General features: G+C 44.7%; 2 protein-coding genes across 5 annotated transcripts in view; both read right to left on the bottom strand.

Annotated features, from left to right (window-relative positions):
• The window catches only part of pygl (phosphorylase, glycogen, liver), a 32720-nt gene extending 29502 nt beyond the window's left edge, over positions 1 to 3218 (bottom strand). Inside the window, exons 1-3 of the mRNA XM_036955307.2 lie at positions 2545 to 3218; positions 772 to 873; positions 36 to 114 (exon numbers count right to left, since the gene is read on the bottom strand). Of these exons, the coding sequence (XP_036811202.2) occupies positions 36 to 114; positions 772 to 873; positions 2545 to 2787 (424 nt within the window). The 5' untranslated portion in view covers positions 2788 to 3218. The remainder of the gene's footprint in view (positions 1 to 35; positions 115 to 771; positions 874 to 2544) is intronic.
• Positions 3219 to 7002: 3784 nt separating this feature from the next.
• Positions 7003 to 17961, bottom strand: part of trim9 (tripartite motif containing 9) — a 118197-nt gene continuing 107238 nt past the window's right edge. For 3 of the 4 annotated variants that reach the window (XM_036955301.2, XM_036955300.2, XM_036955298.2), the window contains 3 exons: positions 15358 to 15661; positions 13113 to 13275; positions 7003 to 11539 (listed from right to left, as the gene is read on the bottom strand). In XM_036955301.2, the coding sequence (XP_036811196.1) occupies positions 11462 to 11539; positions 13113 to 13275; positions 15358 to 15661 (545 nt within the window). In that variant the 3' untranslated portion in view covers positions 7003 to 11461. The remainder of the gene's footprint in view (positions 11540 to 13112; positions 13276 to 15357; positions 15662 to 17961) is intronic. The other variant, XM_036955299.2, reaches the window with a different exon arrangement.

Here is a 17961-nt window from a genome sequence, read left to right as displayed (position 1 = left end):
ACAGACAGACAAACACATGGATCTTGGTACTGTACCTGCCAGTCTGCCTAGGCCTCCGTTCCCCAGCCCTGCATCCTCCTCCATCTCCTCCAGATCCTCCATGTCCAAACCCAGCTACATGACAGACATAAAAAAACAACTCAATTCAGTTCGTTCAACTCACAGTCCCATATTAAAGGCTAGTTTATACCCCACAAGTAGCTACTCTAAATAGCGTTGCGTAGCTTAGCAAAGCCACGCAGACATGTTCAGTCCTGCAATTCATAACTCTGTGCAGGATCGCCATCTTGCGAAGCGTTCTTGCGTTGTGTACGCAAGGTGTAAACTAGGCTTTTAGTGTCCAATAATGTGTTTGAGCTCATGCATTAGTTGACACTCAAAGTTGATAAAAGTAATGACTAAGGTTGTGTGTTAGTCATGCTGTCACGGTTCTTGAGAAAGTCTGTCTCTTATAAGACAGCTTGTTTGCCTGTGGCACTAGTCGTTTCTGCCTGCAGACATGCCGGTGTGTCCCTGACATCTCCCAGGTCCATCTCACCTGGCTGGTAGACTGTCTACAAGGTTCCATCTCACCTGGCTGGTAGACTGTCTACAAGGTTCCATCTCACCTGGCTGGTAGACTGTCTACAAGGTTCCATCTCACCTGGCTGGTAGACTGTCTACAAGGTTCCATCTCACCTGGTAGACTGTCTACAAGGTTCCATCTCACCTGGTAGACTGTTTACAAGGTTCCATCTCACCTGGTAGACTGTGTATAAGGTTCAAGCTCACCTGGTAGATGGCCTCGTCACAGGCGTTCTGCAGCCCCAGGTTAATCATGGTGTTCTGGAGGGTTCTGCCCATGTAGAACTCCAGGGAGAGGTAGTACACCCGCTGGACAGGAGAACAGGAACATTTAGCAGTGGTTCCGTCCCGCCACTCAGTTTCTGCACTGTATCCCTCTCATCTAGTTAATATTCTAATCTGTACAGTTCATATTCTAATCTGTACAGTTCATATTCTAATCTGTACAGTTCATATTCTAATCTGTACAGTTCATATTCTAATCTGTACAGTTCATATTCTAATCTGTACAGTTCATATTCTAATCTGTACATTTCATATTCTAATCTTTACCGGTCAATAAAATGTCTAAATAGACACAAACAAGTAGGTGGGCCTATGCCAAACTATGCTGCACCCCTGCCCAGTCATGTGAAATCCATAGATTAGGAACCGATTAATTAATTTAAATTTAATGATTGCCTTTTTTTTTTAACTAGGAAAGTCAGTTAATTACAAATTCTTATTTACAATGAACAAATTCTTATTTACAATGACAGCCTAGGAACAGTGGGTTAACTGCCTTGTTCAGGAGCAGAATAACAGATTTGTACCTTATCAGCTCAGGGATTCGATCTAGGAACCCTTCGGTTACTGGCCAAATACTCTAACCACTAGGCTACCTGCTGCCCCCTATATGATCTGTAACTCAGTCAAATCTTACATTGTTGCATTTATACTTTTACTCAGTATGTTAAACATACAATATGTTGCTAATTTGCTAAACGCTTTATATGTTACGAATATGCAAAACGTAGAATACGTTGAATGGCAAAATGTACAATATGTTACGAATTTGCAAACGTATAATATGTTACGAATTCTAGCTAGCTCGCTAACTTTAGCTAGGCTATGGGTTAAGGTTAAAGGTTTAAGGTTAGGGGAAAGGTTAGCTAAAAGGGTTAAGGTTAGGGTTACCTAACATGCTAAGTAGTTGAAAAGTTGCTAATTAGCATGCACCCCAACCAACCATCCTACATTCGTTTTTTACCTTAAGTAACCATGCCAAACTAACATAATAATACAATTACAGGTTTACATACAGAATAATACAAAATGCTCTGAGACCAGGTTGCCTGTTCACCCCGCTATCATCCAGAAGGCGAGGTCAGTACAGGTGCATCAAAGCTGGGACCGAGAGACTGAAAAACAGCTTCTATCTCAAGGCCATCAGACTGTTAAACAGCCACCACTAACATTGAGTGGCTGCTGCCAACACACTGACTCAAATCTCTGGCCACTTTAATAAATGGATTTAATAAGAGGTATCACTAGTCACTTTAAATGACGCCACTTTAATAGTCTAAATACCCTACATAACTCATCTCATATGTATATACTGTACTCTATACCATCTACTGCATCCTGTCTATGCCGTTCGGCCATCGCTCATCCATATATTTATATGTACATGTTTTCATTCATCCCTTTACACATGTGTGTATTAGGTCATTGTTGTGGAATTGTTATATCACTTGTTAGATATTACTGCATGGTCGGAACTAGACGCACAAGCATTTCGCTACACTCGCAATAACATCTGCTAACCATGTGTATGTGACCAAAATAAATGTTGATTTGATGATGGTGAAAATAAGAGGGGCGACTCTGACCAGCGGACCAAAATGAGGACAAGACACACAGGAAGCCAGGATAATTCTCCACGTAAACTGGTGCATGATATTTGGTAAAGGAAATAACTTTTGAAACAAACAACTTTACCTTGGGATCGGTCTCATAGTAAAACTGTTGCGTTCTGATCCATCTTCCCACCAGGTGATCTCGAACCGTGTGCGCGAGGGCGAAGTAATAATCCCGCGGCGTCGCTACGTTCCGGTCTTTGACCAAAGTGAAGTGGAGATGTCGGTTAAAACCTTTCTTCAACTCGGCGACGTTCTCGACACCGACTATTCCTCTGATACTGATCTGTTTACGCTTCTCCAGGTCAGTTAGAGGCGACGCCATGCTGCTGAACAAAACTGCTGCTGTCCGTCTTCAACTCTAATAACCATAAAGTGACAAAGTGAAGTATAGGTCCTAGCATTTCTGTGGCATCCGTCTCCTCCTCTCTATCCTCTCTAATGTACATTGGTGCATGCAGGCGGATGTGTTGTCGCTAACCCAGCCTCTCAACCTCTTGCGGATCAAGCCATAGCACAGCAGAGAGAACATATTTGAAGAAGGCTAAATGTTTTTGGACACCTACAATTTATTGAATATTCATTAATACAGAAAACACCAAGAGATCAGTAATAGTAACACTTCCAATAATAACAATAATATCATAATGTGTCTTTATCGACTACAACACTGAGTGTACAAAACATTATGGACACCTTCCTAATATTGAGTTACACCCCCCCGACCATGTCAACTCCAATGCTTCCCACAGTGATGTCAAATTGTCTGGATGTCCTTTGGGTGACGGACCATTCTTGATACACACGGGAAACTGCCGAGTGTGAAAAACCCAAACAAGCGTTTTACGTTTTGTACACTCGGTGTACTGTACGTATAAGCAAGTAGGCTAGTATATGTAAATTAGAACAATGCTTAAAGGACATTCCAACATTTATATAATCTGCCAAACATTGGATGTTAAACGACCATTGTCTGACGCACGCTCTGCATGCGCAGCATAGGGTAGGCTATAACTCTATACTGTATATTGAAATAAACTGCCAATGTCGCCCAGCGACTGTATGCACATTTCTAGAATTATAAATTAGGACAGTAAAATAAAGATGTGTTGAGGGACTAAGGGATAGACTTACTTTTTTTGTTTGTTGATTCACCACAAATACTTTTTATTTGATTTTAAACTCACCGACTCGAGGGTGGGCACCGTCTATCTGACTCAAATGATTAGACACCTTCGTCTACAGCTGGTTTAGACATCAATTAAAATGAGTATGGATGAATAACACCAATGGTTCAACATCGACCTTCATTCAAATATATATCTTAATTCAAGTTGATGCTTACCGACAGTTATCTACAAACTGTATTGGCTCGAATCAAATATCAATATGTCAGTCTCAAAATTGTATAACAACAAGCTTGCAGAAAGAGGGCTGAATGAACATCTACTGTGTATGCTGGAAGAGTTATGAACCACGGCCATATGTCTTTAATTTGGCCTACATCCTAGGATAATTACCATCTTGGTCTTTATTTGGCCTACATCCTAGGATAATTACCATCTTGGTCTTTACTTGGCCTACATCCTAGGATAATTACCATCTTTGTCTTTACTTGGCCTACATCCTAGGATAATTACCATCTTGGTCTTTATTTGGCCTACATCCTAGGATAATTACCATCTTGGTCTTTATTTGGCCTACATCCTAGGATAATTACCATCTTGGTCTTTATTTGGCCTACATCCTAGGATAATTACCATCTTGGTCTTTATTTGGCCTACATCCTAGGATAATTACCATCTTTGTCTTTACTTGGCCTGGATCCTAGGGTAATTACCATCTTTGTCTTTACTTGGCCTGGATCCTAGATGACCCCCCCCACCCCACACTCTGTCTCTCTCTCTGACCCACTCTCTTTCTCTCTCTCTCTCTCCATAGGTCTGTGAGGATATTTTGGGCAGAGTGCACCTGCGGTAAGGACCAAAGTGAATTCTGTCTAGTAGCCTCCATAATGACTCAACAAAAGAGGCAGACAAAAAAACAACTGAGTGTTTAGAGAGTTGGCAGTGGTATTAATGAAGATTTAACTCAGTCAAGCAGCAAGACCAGGCAGCCCATGTTACCCCTCTATAGGTCTGGAGTTGCATTGTGCCCTTTATAGCCTAACCCTAGGTCTACTGCTCCGGTAGTCATGGTTACACTAGGTCTACTGCTCCGGTAGTCATGGTTACACTAGGTCTACTGCTCCAGTAGTCATGGTTACACTAGGTCTACTGCTCCGGTAGTCATGGTTACACTAGGTCTACTGCTCTGGTAGTCATGGTTACACTAGGGCTACTGCTCCAGTAGTCATTGTTACACTGGGTCTACTGCTCCGGTAGTCATGGTTACACTAGGCCTACTGCTCCGGTAGTCATGGTTACACTAGGGATACTGCTCCGGTAGTCATGGTTACACTATGCCTACTGCTCCAGTTGTCATGGTTACACTAGGCCTACTGCTCCAGTTGTCATGGTTACACTAGGGCTACTGCTCCAGTAGTCATGGTTACACCAGGTCTTCTGCTCCGGTAGTCATGGTTACACTAGGTCTACTGCTCCGGTAGTCATGGTTACACTAGGTCTACTGCTCCGGTAGTAATGGTTACACTAGGCCAACTGTTCCTGTAGTCATGGTTATACTAGGCCTACTGCTCCGGTAGTCATGGTTACACTAGGCCTACTGCTCCTGTAGTCATGGTTACATTAGGCCAACTGTTCCTGTAGTCATGGTTACACCAGGCCTACTGCTCCAGTAGTCATGATTACACTTGGCCTACTGCTCCTGTAGTCATAGTTACACTAGGCCAACTGTTCCTGTAGTCATGGTTACACTAGGTCTACTGCTCCGGTAGTAATGGTTACACTAGGCCAACTGTTCCTGTAGTCATGGTTATACTAGGCCTACTGCTCCGGTAGTCATGGTTACACTAGGCCTACTGCTCCTGTAGTCATGGTTACATTAGGCCAACTGTTCCTGTAGTCATGGTTACACTTGGTCTACTGCTCCTGTAGTCATAGTTACACTTGGCCAACTGTTTCTGTAGTCATGGTTACACCAGGCCTACTGCTCCAGTAGTCATGATTACACTAGGCCTACTGCTCCAGTAGTCATGGTTACACTTGGCCTACTGCTCCTGTAGTCATAGTTACACTAGGCCAACTGTTCCTGTAGTCATGGTTACACTAGGTCTACTGCTCCGGTAGTCACGGTTACACTTGGTCTACTGCTCCTGTAGTCATAGTTACACTAGGCCAACTGTTCCTGTAGTCATGGTTACACTAGGCCTACTGCTCTGGTAGTCATGGTTACACTTGGTCTACTGTTCCTGTAGTCCTGGTTAAATGTTGGCCTTCCTCTCAGTCAACGCCCAAAATAAAAAGCAGTTGGAAGATGGATGATGACTGTATCTAAACCACCCTGCATAACAGTAGGCTTTGTATGATTCCTAAATCACCCTGCAATACAGTAGGCTTTGTATGATTCCTAAATCACCCTGCGATATAGTAGGCTTTTGTATGATTCCTAAATCACCCTGCAATACAGTAGGCTTCGAATGATTCCTAAATCACCCTGCAATACAGTAGGCTTTGTATGATTCCTAAATCACCCTGCGATATAGTAGGCTTTTGTATGATTCCTAAATCACCCTGCGATATAGTAGGCTTTGTATGATTCCTAAATCACCCTGCAATACAGTAGGCTTTGTGTGATTCCTAAATCACCCTGCAATACAGTAGGCTTTTGTATGATTCCTAAATCACCCTGCAATACAGTAGGCTTTTGTATGATTCCTAAATCACCCTGCAATACAGTAGGCTTCGAATGATTCCTAAATCACCCTGCAATACAGTAGGCTTCGAATGATTCCTAAATCACCCTGCGATACAGTAGGCTTTGTATGATTCCTAATGACATCCAATACATGGAAATGCTTACAAAGAGAATGCCTCAAGACATCAGTGCAGCATCCTCTTACCATGGCCCTGGAATTCTCTTGGAAATACTGTAGTTGGCCCCACGGGGATTTTAAAGGGCTCAATATGACAGACCAGAGAGCTGTACACTAAGTCAGGGCGAATGACAAGTGTCACTAATCTCACCGTATGTATGTCTCAAGTGGTACCCTATTCCCTATAAAGTGCACTACTTTAGACCAGATCCCAATCAAAAGTAGTGCACTAAACAGGGAGCCGTTTGGGATGCAGCGGCCGTGTGCTGAGGTAAAGACTATAATCGGTTTATCAAGTGTTTCTAGGTATAAAAAGGAACAACTATGAAGCTCAAAACAAGGGAGAGCACCTTTAAATCCTGTCTTTGTTTTCTGTAGCCCCATCAACCACTAGCGCTAGCCTGGGTACCAGTTTCCTTTGTGTTCTTCGCCATTACTTGTCAAGCCAAACTTGTTGACAAAGAGTGGAATGATAGCACAAACAGACTGGTACCCAGGCTGTATCTCTATTTACTGTACAGTTTGAGAGCAGCAGCACACATCAGACCACTTTACAGCTTTTAATGACACGAAACAGCACCTCATGGGATATATTCCCTTTCATTATTAAATTCAGAATTAAAGTTACAAAAATAAGGAACAACAGTGATGTAAACGTGGAAAATCCCCAACGAAAATGCTCTCTGTCCGAACGTAACTAATAACATCAATAACTAATGACGTGAATAACTAATACATCTATATCCATCTCCTCAACATAAGAACATTTTCATGAATGACAGTACAAAAACTATTCAGGACTCATAAGTGGCACCCTATTCCTTACCTAGTGCACTACTTTTCACCATAGACCCCCTTTAGTTAAAAAAGTAGTGTACTATAAAGGAAATATGGTTCCATTTAGGAATCATCCTATGATTCATAGGGTTCCATTCAGGAATCATCCTATGATTCATAGGGTTCCATTCAGGAATCAATCATCCTATGATTCATAGGGTTCCATTCAGGAATCATCCTATGATTCACAGGGTTCCATTCAGGAATCATCCTATGATTCATAGGGTTCCATTCAGGAATCATCCTACGATTCATAGGGTTCCATTTAGGAATCATCCTATGATTCATAGGGTTCCATTCAGGAATCATCCTTTGATTCATAGGGTTCCATTCAGGAATCATCCTATGATTCAACCACCTACAGTAAGAGTATAAGTTTGCTGTGTCGTCGTGCCACCTTATTCACAAAAACCTGTAATGTAGGAGGGGGGAAACATCCAAACATTTTCATTGTTGTTGGTCACCAACATCATCATCACCCCAATGACCCCCCCCCCCTCCCTCCCCCCATACTACCGGTCCTACTGATAGCAAAATAAAACTGTTTAAAAACAATAATACTACTAAATCTGGTGTAATTATAGAGCCTCTTGCCAGCTGCCAGTGGATAGATCCCAAAGGGTACCCTATTCTCTACACAGCCCTCTACTTAGAACCAGAACCCTATAGGCTCTATGTAGGCAATAGGGTACCCTATTCTCTACACAGCCCTCTACTTAGAACCAGAACCCTATAGGCCCTATGTAGGCAATAGGGTACCATTTTAGCACGTAGCCTATTCTCTATATTCTCTATATTCAGCGCTAAGAAACATCATTGACAGCTGGAGAAACAGACGGTGAGACGTCTTAAATGACATCCTATTCATTATATACTGTAGTTCATTATATAAGAAATGAGGTCCCATTTGGGACGCCCGATAGGGTCAATAAATAACCCATTTGGGACGCCCGATAGGGTCAATAAATAACCCATTTGGGACGCCCGATAGGGTCAATAAATAACCCATTTGGGACGCCCGATAGGGTCAATAAATAACCCATTTGGGACGCCCCATAGGATCAATAAATAACCCATTTGGGACACCCGATAGGATCAATAAATAACCCATTTGGGACGCCCGATAGGATCAATAAATAACCCATTTGGGACACCCGATAGGATCAATAAATAACCCATTTGGGACGCCCGATAGGATCAATAAATAACCCATTTGGGACGTCCGATAGGATCAATAAATAACCCATTTGGGACGCCCGATAGGATCAATAAATAACCCATTTGGGATGCCCGATAGGATCAATAAATAACCCATTTGGGATGCCCGATAGGATCAATAAATAACCCATTTGGGACGCCCGATAGGATCAATAAATAACCCATTTGGGACACCCGATAGGATCAATAAATAACCCATTTGGGATGCCCGATAGGATCAATAAATAACCCATTTGGGACACCCGATAGGATCAATAAATAAACACCTGCTTACTTCCAGTAGTAGAATAGAATAAGTCGACTCTCTCGTTAGTTGGTTACAAACTATGGATGAGGTTGAGGTTCACACAAGCAAAGCCACTGGTAGCGTCTCATTTACAGAATACAATAGCAATTACAGTCCATGTCTGAGTCACAAATGACAACCTATTCTCTACGTAGTGCACTACTTTTCACCAGAGCCCTATGGGTCAGTTTGAGAACAGCACACATCTATGAGAAAGAATTGCCCTTTTGGGATGCAACCCATTGCTTTCTGTCAGGGATCAGTGCATCGGTCACCGTCAGCCTTCTCAAGGTAGATCTGAGTACTGGTCTCTTCAGTCCTCTGCTGTCCCTGGCTGTCATAAAAGGGTAACTCACCAACATGCGTTTCTTTAGTCTCTTGTCGGTGCTGTGTGTATGTTTGGTGGGACAGGAATGCTTCAGGGATTCTAAATGAAATGATGGTGTGGAGAAGTGGTGCCATGTTTACTGTTGCGGGAGGTGTGTGTGTGTGTGTATAGCAGTAGTATAGCAGTAGAACATCACCATGGCAACATTTAGAGACCACAGAGTTATTACTATGACTCGCAGATACAACACAGGGTTGTTATGGTGGATACAACACAGGGTTGTTATGGTGGATACAACACAGGGTTGTTATGGTGGATACAACACAGGGTTGTTATGGTGGATACAACACAGGGTTGTTATGGTGAATACAACACAGGGTTGTTATGGACAGATACAACACAGGGTTGTTATGGTTGTTATGGTGGATACAACAAAGGGTTGTTATGGTGGATACAACACAGGGTTGTTATGGTGGATACAACACAGGGTTGTTATGGTGGATACAACACAGGGTTGTTATGGTGGATACAACACAGGGTTGTTATGGTGGATACAACACAGGGTTGTTATGGTGGATACAACACAGGGTTGTTATGGTTGTTATGGTGGATACAACAAAGGGTTGTTATGGTGGATACAACACAGGGTTGTTATGGTGGATACAACAAGGGGTTGTTATGGTGGATACAACACAGGGTTGTTATGGTGGATACAACACAGGGTGGTTATGGGGTTAATTCCATTTAAAATCCAGTTAATTCAGAAAGTATTCAGAAATTTCAATTCCAACTCTCTTCAATGAGGAAAATTTGGAATTGAATTTGGGTTTATTTTCTGAATGAACTGGAATTGATATGAAATGAACCCAAACCCTAATTGTCCCTGTAAGTCTATGATAACATTGTTGTCCTCTACAGAGTTCTAGAACCAGAACTAACAGGGCAGGGTTCTGGAGTCTGGTGATGAGTAGTAGTCTTCTTTGATTGGTTAGATGGATGAAGCTGGTTCACTTTAACCCAATCATAATAATTTACATGTTAAGACAGGACAGTAAGCTCAGAGTTCCATTTCCAGGTAAGAGTTCCAGGTGTCCATGGTTATGGAGCAGGATGTTTGTACATGTATGGCGGAGTATCCATGGTTACAGAGCAGTCTGTTTGTACATGTATGGCTGAGTATCCATGGTTACGGAGCATGGTTACGGAGCAGTCTGTATGTACATGTATGGCTGAGTATCCATGGTTACAGAGCAGTATATACATGTATGGCTGAGTATCCACGGTTACGGAGCAGCCTACATGTACATGTATGGCTGAGTATCCATGGTTACGGAGCAGTCTGTTTGTACATGTATGGCTGAGTATCCATGGTTACGGAGCATGGTTACGGAGCAGTCTGTATGTACATGTATGGCTGAGTATCCACGGTTACGGAGCAGCCTACATGTACATGTATGGCTGAATATCCATGGTTACGGAGCAGTATGTATGTATGTACATGTATGGCTGAGTATCCATGGTTACGGAGCAGTATATACATGTATGGCTGAGTATCCATGGTTACGGAGCAGTATGTATGTACACGTATGGCTGAGTATCCTGGTTACGAAGCAGTATATACATGTATGGCTCAGTATTGAGAGTCGTGTACTGTACAGTCAAGGCTATGGGTCTGGACCGTCTGGTGATCTGTAGAGTTCAGGGGTCAGGAGCGTTGTCAGTCGACGTCACTCCAACCCAACACTAGTCCCGCGATCGACAGGCAAAGATTGCTCTATCTGATGTAAGACGATGCGGCTGGTTGGTCTATAGAGGAAAGGGAAAGGAGGGCGTGGTGTTGTGTACACGGCTGTGAGTTAAATTAACCCTCCTGGGTACATCTAAAATCCCACCTTATTCCTATGTAATGCAATACCTTTGGCACAAGTCTGGACAAAAATAGTGCCAAATATAGGGAATAGGGTGCAATTTGGGACATAACCCTAGAGAGCCCAGAAATTGAGCAGCCTGGTGCCTTTCTGAGTACCAAATGGCTCCCTATTCCTTATGTAGGGAATAGGGTTGGTTCTATAGGGCTCTGGTTTAAAGTAGTGCACTATATATAGGGAATAGGGTTCTATAGGGCCCTGGTCTAAAGTAGTGCACTATGTAGGGAATAGGGGTCTATAGGGCCCTGGTCTAATGTAGTGCACTATATAGGGAATAGGGCTCTGGTCTAATGTAGTGCACTATATAGGGAATAGGGCTCTGGTCTAATGTAGTGCACTATATAGGGAATAGGGTGCCATTTGGGACACCGACATTGTCTTGCTTCACTGCAGTGCTGAGTCAACTCCTTAACACACTGAGCCAGACAGGTCTGCTTCCCCTGGAGTGTAGAAGTCAGGAATGGGCAGGCCGGTGTGCAGGGTCACCTACAGAACACAGGACAAACATTGCCATCATCATCATCATCACCCTACTCCTCCTCTTCCTCATCATCATCATCACCATCCTCCTCTTCCTCCTCATCATCATCACCCTCCTCCTCCTCTTCCTCATCATCACCATCCTCCTCCTCTTCCTCATCATCATCATCATCCTCCTCCTCATCATCATCATCATCATCCTCCTCATCATCATCACCCTCCTCTTCCTCATCATCATCCTCCTCCTCTTCCACCTCCTCATCATCACCATCCTCCTCATCATCATCACCCTCCTCCTCCTCTTCCTCATCATCATCATCACCATCCTCCTCCTCATCATCATCATCATCACTATCCTCCTCCTCCTCTTCCTCCTCCTCATCATCATCATCATCATCATCATATCCTTGCAGCAAAAAAATAGTATATATTCCCCAAGTAGATAGAACGAGCTGAAGAAAACATGTCATTTAAAGTATTGACCACCAGGTGGAACTGTTGAGCTGAATGAGAAACTAGACAGTTATCAACGTTACTGCTGCTGGTGTCAGCAAACACATCATTACTGTATTGACCACCAGGTGGAACTGTTGAGCTGAATGAGAAACGAGACAGCTATCAACGTTACTGCTGCTGGTGTCAGCAAACACATCATTACTGTATTGACCACCAGGTGGAACTGTTGAGCTGAATGAGAAACTAGACAGTTATCAACGTTACTGCTGCTGGTGTCAGCAAACACATCATTACTGTATTGACCACCAGGTGGAACTGTTGAGCTGAATGAGAAACTAGACAGTTATCAACGTTACTGCTGCTGGTGTCAGCAAACACATCATTACTGTATTGACCACCAGGTGGAACTGTTGAGCTGAATGAGAAACGAGACAGCTATCAACGTTACTGCTGCTGGTGTCAGCAAACACATCATTACTGTATTGACCACCAGGTGGAACTGTTGAGCTGAATGAGAAACGAGACAGCTATCAACGTTACTGCTGCTGGTGTCAGCAAACACATCATTGCTGTCACCAATACAGATAAATATAGATGAGGACGCTGTCTGTCTACAGGCAGGGATAATTTCATACATATTCATAGACTCTATTGTGTAGCTTCTTCAGACTTTTCTCTGCTCCGGAGACGCTACCTGGTTGGAGTAGTGGTTTCTACGTTGGGGCTCCCTGGTTGGAGTAATGGTTTCTACGTTGGGGCTACCTGGTTGGAGTAATGGTTTCTACGTTGGGGCTACCTGGCTGGTAAAACATTGTTTCTACGTTGGGGCTACCTGGTTGGAGTAATGGTTTCTACGTTGGGGCTACCTGGTTGAAGTAATGGTTTCTATGTTGGGGCTACCTGGTTGGAGTAATGGTTTCTACGTTGGGGCTACCTGGTTGGAGTAATGGTTTCTACGTTGGGGCTACCTGGTTGGAGTAATGGTTTCTACGTTGGGGCTACCTGGTTGGAGTAATGGTTTCTACGTTGGGGCTACCTGGTTGGAGTAATGGTTTCTACGTTGGGGCTATAACATTGTTTCTACATTGGGGACTGTAACGTTTCTACGTTGTTTCTAGGTTACCTGTACGTTGCGGTTGAGGCTGACAGCAGGGTAGTAGATCCCCTCGATGCCTTCGAAGGCCACAGGACCCTGCTGTTCGTCATTGATGAGGAAGATGAGCACCCCTCTGGTGAAGTCTAACAACACTCCTACTGTAGCCTCTTCACTGACGCCCCCGTCCGTCCTGAAGAGACACACAAACACAGGGGTAAGGTCCAACACACACACTATGCACTGAGCAACAATACACACGAACCACAGGTGGTTGGTGGCACCTTAATTGGGGAGGACGGGTTCGTGGTAATGACTGGAGCGGAATCTGTGTAATTTTATGATTTTAAAAAAAACATTTTATTTCACCTTTATTTGACCGGTTAGGCCAGTTGAGAACAAGTTCTCATTTACAACTGCGACCTGGCCAAGATAAAGCAAAGCAGTGTGAACAGACAACACAGAGTTACACATGGAGTAAAACAAACATACAGTCAATAACACAATAGAAAAGGTTTATATACAGTGTGTACAAATGAAGTGAGGAGGTAAGGCAATAAATAGGCCAATAGTGGCGAAGTAATTACAATTTAGCAAATGAACACCGGAGTGATAAATGAGCAGATGACGATGTGCAAGTAGAAATACTGGTGTGCAAAAGAGCAGAAAAGTAAATAAAAACAAATATGGGGATGAGGTAGGTAGATTGGATGGGCTATTTACAGATGGGCTATGAACAGCTGCAGTGATCTGTAAGCTGCTCTGACAGCTGATGCTTAAAGTTAGTGAGGGAGATATAATTCTCCAACTTCAGCGATTTTTTGCAATTCGTTCCAATCAGTGGAATGGGATCAAATACATCAAACACGTGGTTTCCATGGTTTCCAGGTGTTTGATGACATTCCGTTTCGCTCCGTTCCCGTCCATCATTATGAGCCGTCCTCCCCTCAGCGGCCTCCTCTGGTACACACATAAACCTAAACATAAAATACTACTACTACTGTATGTTGTACAGATCCGTCAACACATTTCATCTACTATCTTATTTTATATTTCACACGCTAAAGTATGTCGAAGCAAGACACTGATTCACTGATTGACATGTAAAATATATCGTAGCTCCCCATTGAGAGACACAGAGAGCCAGTGGCTAAGTTATCCCTCCATTTCTATTACCTGTTAGTGTGTGTGTACCAGGTGACATACCTGTTGGTGTGTGAGTTGTTGTGTGTGTACCAGGTGACATACCTGTTAGTGTGTGAGTGTACCAGGTGACATACCTGTTAGTGTGTGAGTTGTGTGTGTGTGTGTACCAGATGACATACCTGTTAGTGTGTGTGTGTACCAGATGACATACCTGTTAGTGTGAGCTGTGTGCGTGTGTACCAGGTGACATACCTGTTAGTGTGTGTGTGTACCAGGTGACCTACCTGTTGGTGTGTGAGTTGTGTGTGTGTGTACCAGGTGACCTACCTGTTGGTGTGTGAGTTGTGTGCGTGTGTACCAGGTGACATACCTGTTAGTGTGTGTGTGTACCAGGTGACATACCTGTTAGTGTGAGCTGTGTGCGTGTGTACCAGGTGACATACCTGTTAGTGTGTGTGTGTGTACCAGGTGACCTACCTGTTAGTGTGTGAGTTGTGTGTGTGTGTACCAGGTGACCTACCTGTTGGTGTGTGAGTTGTGTGTGTGTGTACCAGGTGACCTACCTGTTAGTGTGTGAGTTGTGTGTGTGTGTACCAGGTGACCTACCTGTTGGTGTGTGAGTTGTGTGTGTGTGTACCAGGTGACCTACCTGTTAGTGTGTGAGTTGTGTGTGTGTGTACCAGGTGACCTACCTGTTGGTGTGTGAGTTGTGTGTGTGTGTACCAGGTGACCTACCTGTTAGTGTGTGAGTTGTGTGTGTGTGTACCAGGTGACCTACCTGTTGGTGTGTGAGTTGTGTGTGTGTGTACCAGGTGACATACCTGTTAGTGTGAGCTGTGTGCGTGTGTACCAGGTGACATACCTGTTAGTGTGTGTGTGTGTACCAGGTGACATACCTGTTAGTGTGTGTGTGTGTACCAGGTGACCTATCTGTTGGTGTGTGTGTGTGTACCAGGTGACCTACCTGTTGGTGTGTGAGTTGTGTGTGTGTGTGTACCAGGTGACCTACCTGTTGGTGTGTGTGTGTGTACCAGGTGACCTACCTGTTGGTGTGTGAGTTGTGTGTGTGTGTACCAGGTGACATACCTGTTAGTGTGTGAGTTGTGTGTGTGTGTACCAGGTGACCTACCTGTTGGTGTGTGAGTTGTTGTGCATGAACCAGGAGCGGTTGTTGTCCACGTACATGGCCCAGGCCTTGTCGTCTTTCCCCAGCATCACGTCCTTCAGCACGTCGCCGCGGGCAACCCCGAACGCAGGGTCCGGGTGGTTGTCATAGCGATCCACCGTGATCTCCCAGTAGTGCACACCGCGGGAGAAGCCGGAATTACCCATGACCACCCTGTCGTCGTAGCTGTTGCACGTCACCGTCAGGTTGTCATTGGAGAGGATGATGTCAGGGTGGGCCGACGCGGGGTCAAAGGTGAACCAGGCAACTGTAGAATGTGCACACACACACACAGGTTCTTCCATCATAAGGTATGGTCAGTGTGATCAGAGTGAAGACATGTAACAGAGGACAAGAGGCTAGCTAGGTGGTGGTCTAGTCTGAGGTAAGTGATGTTACTGGTGACTGTGATGTAGCCAGAGAGGTATACTACAAAGTAGGATCAATGAGCTAGCCAGCTGATAAACATCCAGAAATAACTGTTTATTTTCTGGTTCATTAAGAAGGCTGATCACACACACAGTAGAATATGTTTGTTGAAGTCAATTAGTGCACGACCATTTCAAGGTTATCTTTCTAAAAAAAAAACTAAAATAGTTATAGTCTTCTAAATCTGGCACGACAACAGTTGGCCAAACAGCAAAATGAGATCTGGGATCAGGCAACAGTAGTCTGACGTATCATCAATGACCAACATGAAGACAAACATTTAATACTTGAGTGTTACCAGAATATATGACTTCTATCCTGACTGATACTCTATAGCAGAGCTTCCCAAACTCGGTCCTGGGCCCCATCTGGGTACACGTTTTGCCCCAGCAATACACAGCTGATTCAAAGTATCAGAGCTTGATGATGAGTTGGTTCCTGGAGAGTTGGTTCCTGGAGAACCCCCTTCCAATAGGTTTTCACTCCAACCCTGTTCCTGGGGAACCCCCCTCCCCTAGGTTTTCACTCCAACCCTGTTCCTGGAGAACCCTCCTCCCCTAGGTTTTCACTCCAACCCTGTTCCTGGAGAACCCTCCTCCCCTAGGTTTTCACTCCAACCCTGTTCCTGGAGAACCCCCCTCCAATAGGTTTTCACTCCAACCCTGTTCCTGGAGAACCCCCCTCCCCTAGGTTTTCACTCCAACCCTGTTCCTGGAGAACCCCCCTCCAATAGGTTTTCACTCCAACCCTGTTCCTGGAGAACCCTCCTCCCCTAGGTTTTCACTCCAACCCTGTTCCTGGATAACCCCCATCCCCTAGGTTTTCACTCCAACCCTGTTCCTGGAGAACCCCCCTCCAATAGGTTTTGTCACGTTCTGACCTCTATTTCTGTTTTGTATTTATTTAGTATGGTCAGGGCGTGAGTTGGGTGGGCAGTCTATGTTTGTTTTTCTATGTTTTGGGGCATTTCTATGTTTTCGGCCTAGTATGGTTCTCAATCAGAGGCAGGTGTCATTAGTTGTCTCTGATTGAGAATCATACTTAGGTAGCCTGGGTTTCACTGTGTGTTTGTGGGTGATTGTTCCTGTCACTGTGTTTGGTGTCACAGGATAGGACTGTTTTGCGTTTTCACATTTCTTGTTTTTGTTAGTTTGTTCATGTGTAGTGATTTAGTAAAACATGAATAACCACCACGCTGCGCTTTGGTCCGCTTCTCTTCCTCCTACAGACGAACGCCCTTACAGGTTTTCACTCCAACCCTGTTCCTGGAGAACCCCCCTCCAATAGGTTTTCACTCCAACCCTGTTCCCGGAGAACCCCCCTCCCCTAGGTTTTCACTCCAACCCTGTTCCTGGAGAACCCCCCTCCAATAGGTTTTCACTCCAACCCTGTTCCTGGGGAACAAACCCTCCAATAGATTTTCACTCCAACCCTGTTCCTGGAGAACCCTCCTCCCCTAGGTTTTCACTCCAACCCTGTTCCTGGAGAACCCCCCTCCCCTAGGTTTTCACTCCAACCCTGTTCCTGGAGAACCCCCCTCCCCTAGGTTTTCACTCCAACCCTGTTCCTGGAGAACCCCCCTCCCCTAGGTTTTCACTCCAACCCTGTTCCTGGAGAACCCCCTTCCAATAGGTTTTCACTCCAACCCTGTTCCTGGAGAACCCCCCTCCCCCAGGTTTTCACTCCAACCCTGTTCCTGGAGAACCCCCCTCCCCTAGGTTTTCACTCCAACCCTGTTCCTGGAGAACCCCCTTCCAATAGGTTTTCACTCCAACCCTGTTCCTGGAGAACCCTCCTCCCCTAGGTTTTCACTCCAACCCTGTTCCTGGAGAACCCCCCTCCCCAGGTTTTCACTCCAACCCTGTTCCTGGAGAACCCTCCTCCAATAGGTTTTCACTCCAACCCTGTTCCTGGAGAACCCTCCTCCCCTAGGTTTTCACTCCAACCCTGTTCATGGAGATCCCCCCTCCCCCAGGTTTTCACTCCAACCCTGTTCCTGGAGAACCCCCCTCCCCCAGGTTTTCACTCCAACCCTGTTCCTGGAGAACCCTCCTCCAATAGGTTTTCACTCCAACCCTGTTCCTGGAGAACCCTCCTCCCCTAGGTTTTCACTCCAACCCTGTTCCTGGAGAACCCCCC

Source organism: Oncorhynchus mykiss, chromosome 19 (genome assembly GCF_057628025.1).
Source record: "Oncorhynchus mykiss isolate SJ-2025 chromosome 19, ASM5762802v1, whole genome shotgun sequence".
Classification (NCBI taxonomy): Eukaryota; Metazoa; Chordata; class Actinopteri; order Salmoniformes; family Salmonidae; genus Oncorhynchus; species Oncorhynchus mykiss.
The sequence above is the reverse complement of the archived record's forward strand: the minus strand, read 5'-3'. Positions and strand labels throughout refer to the sequence as shown.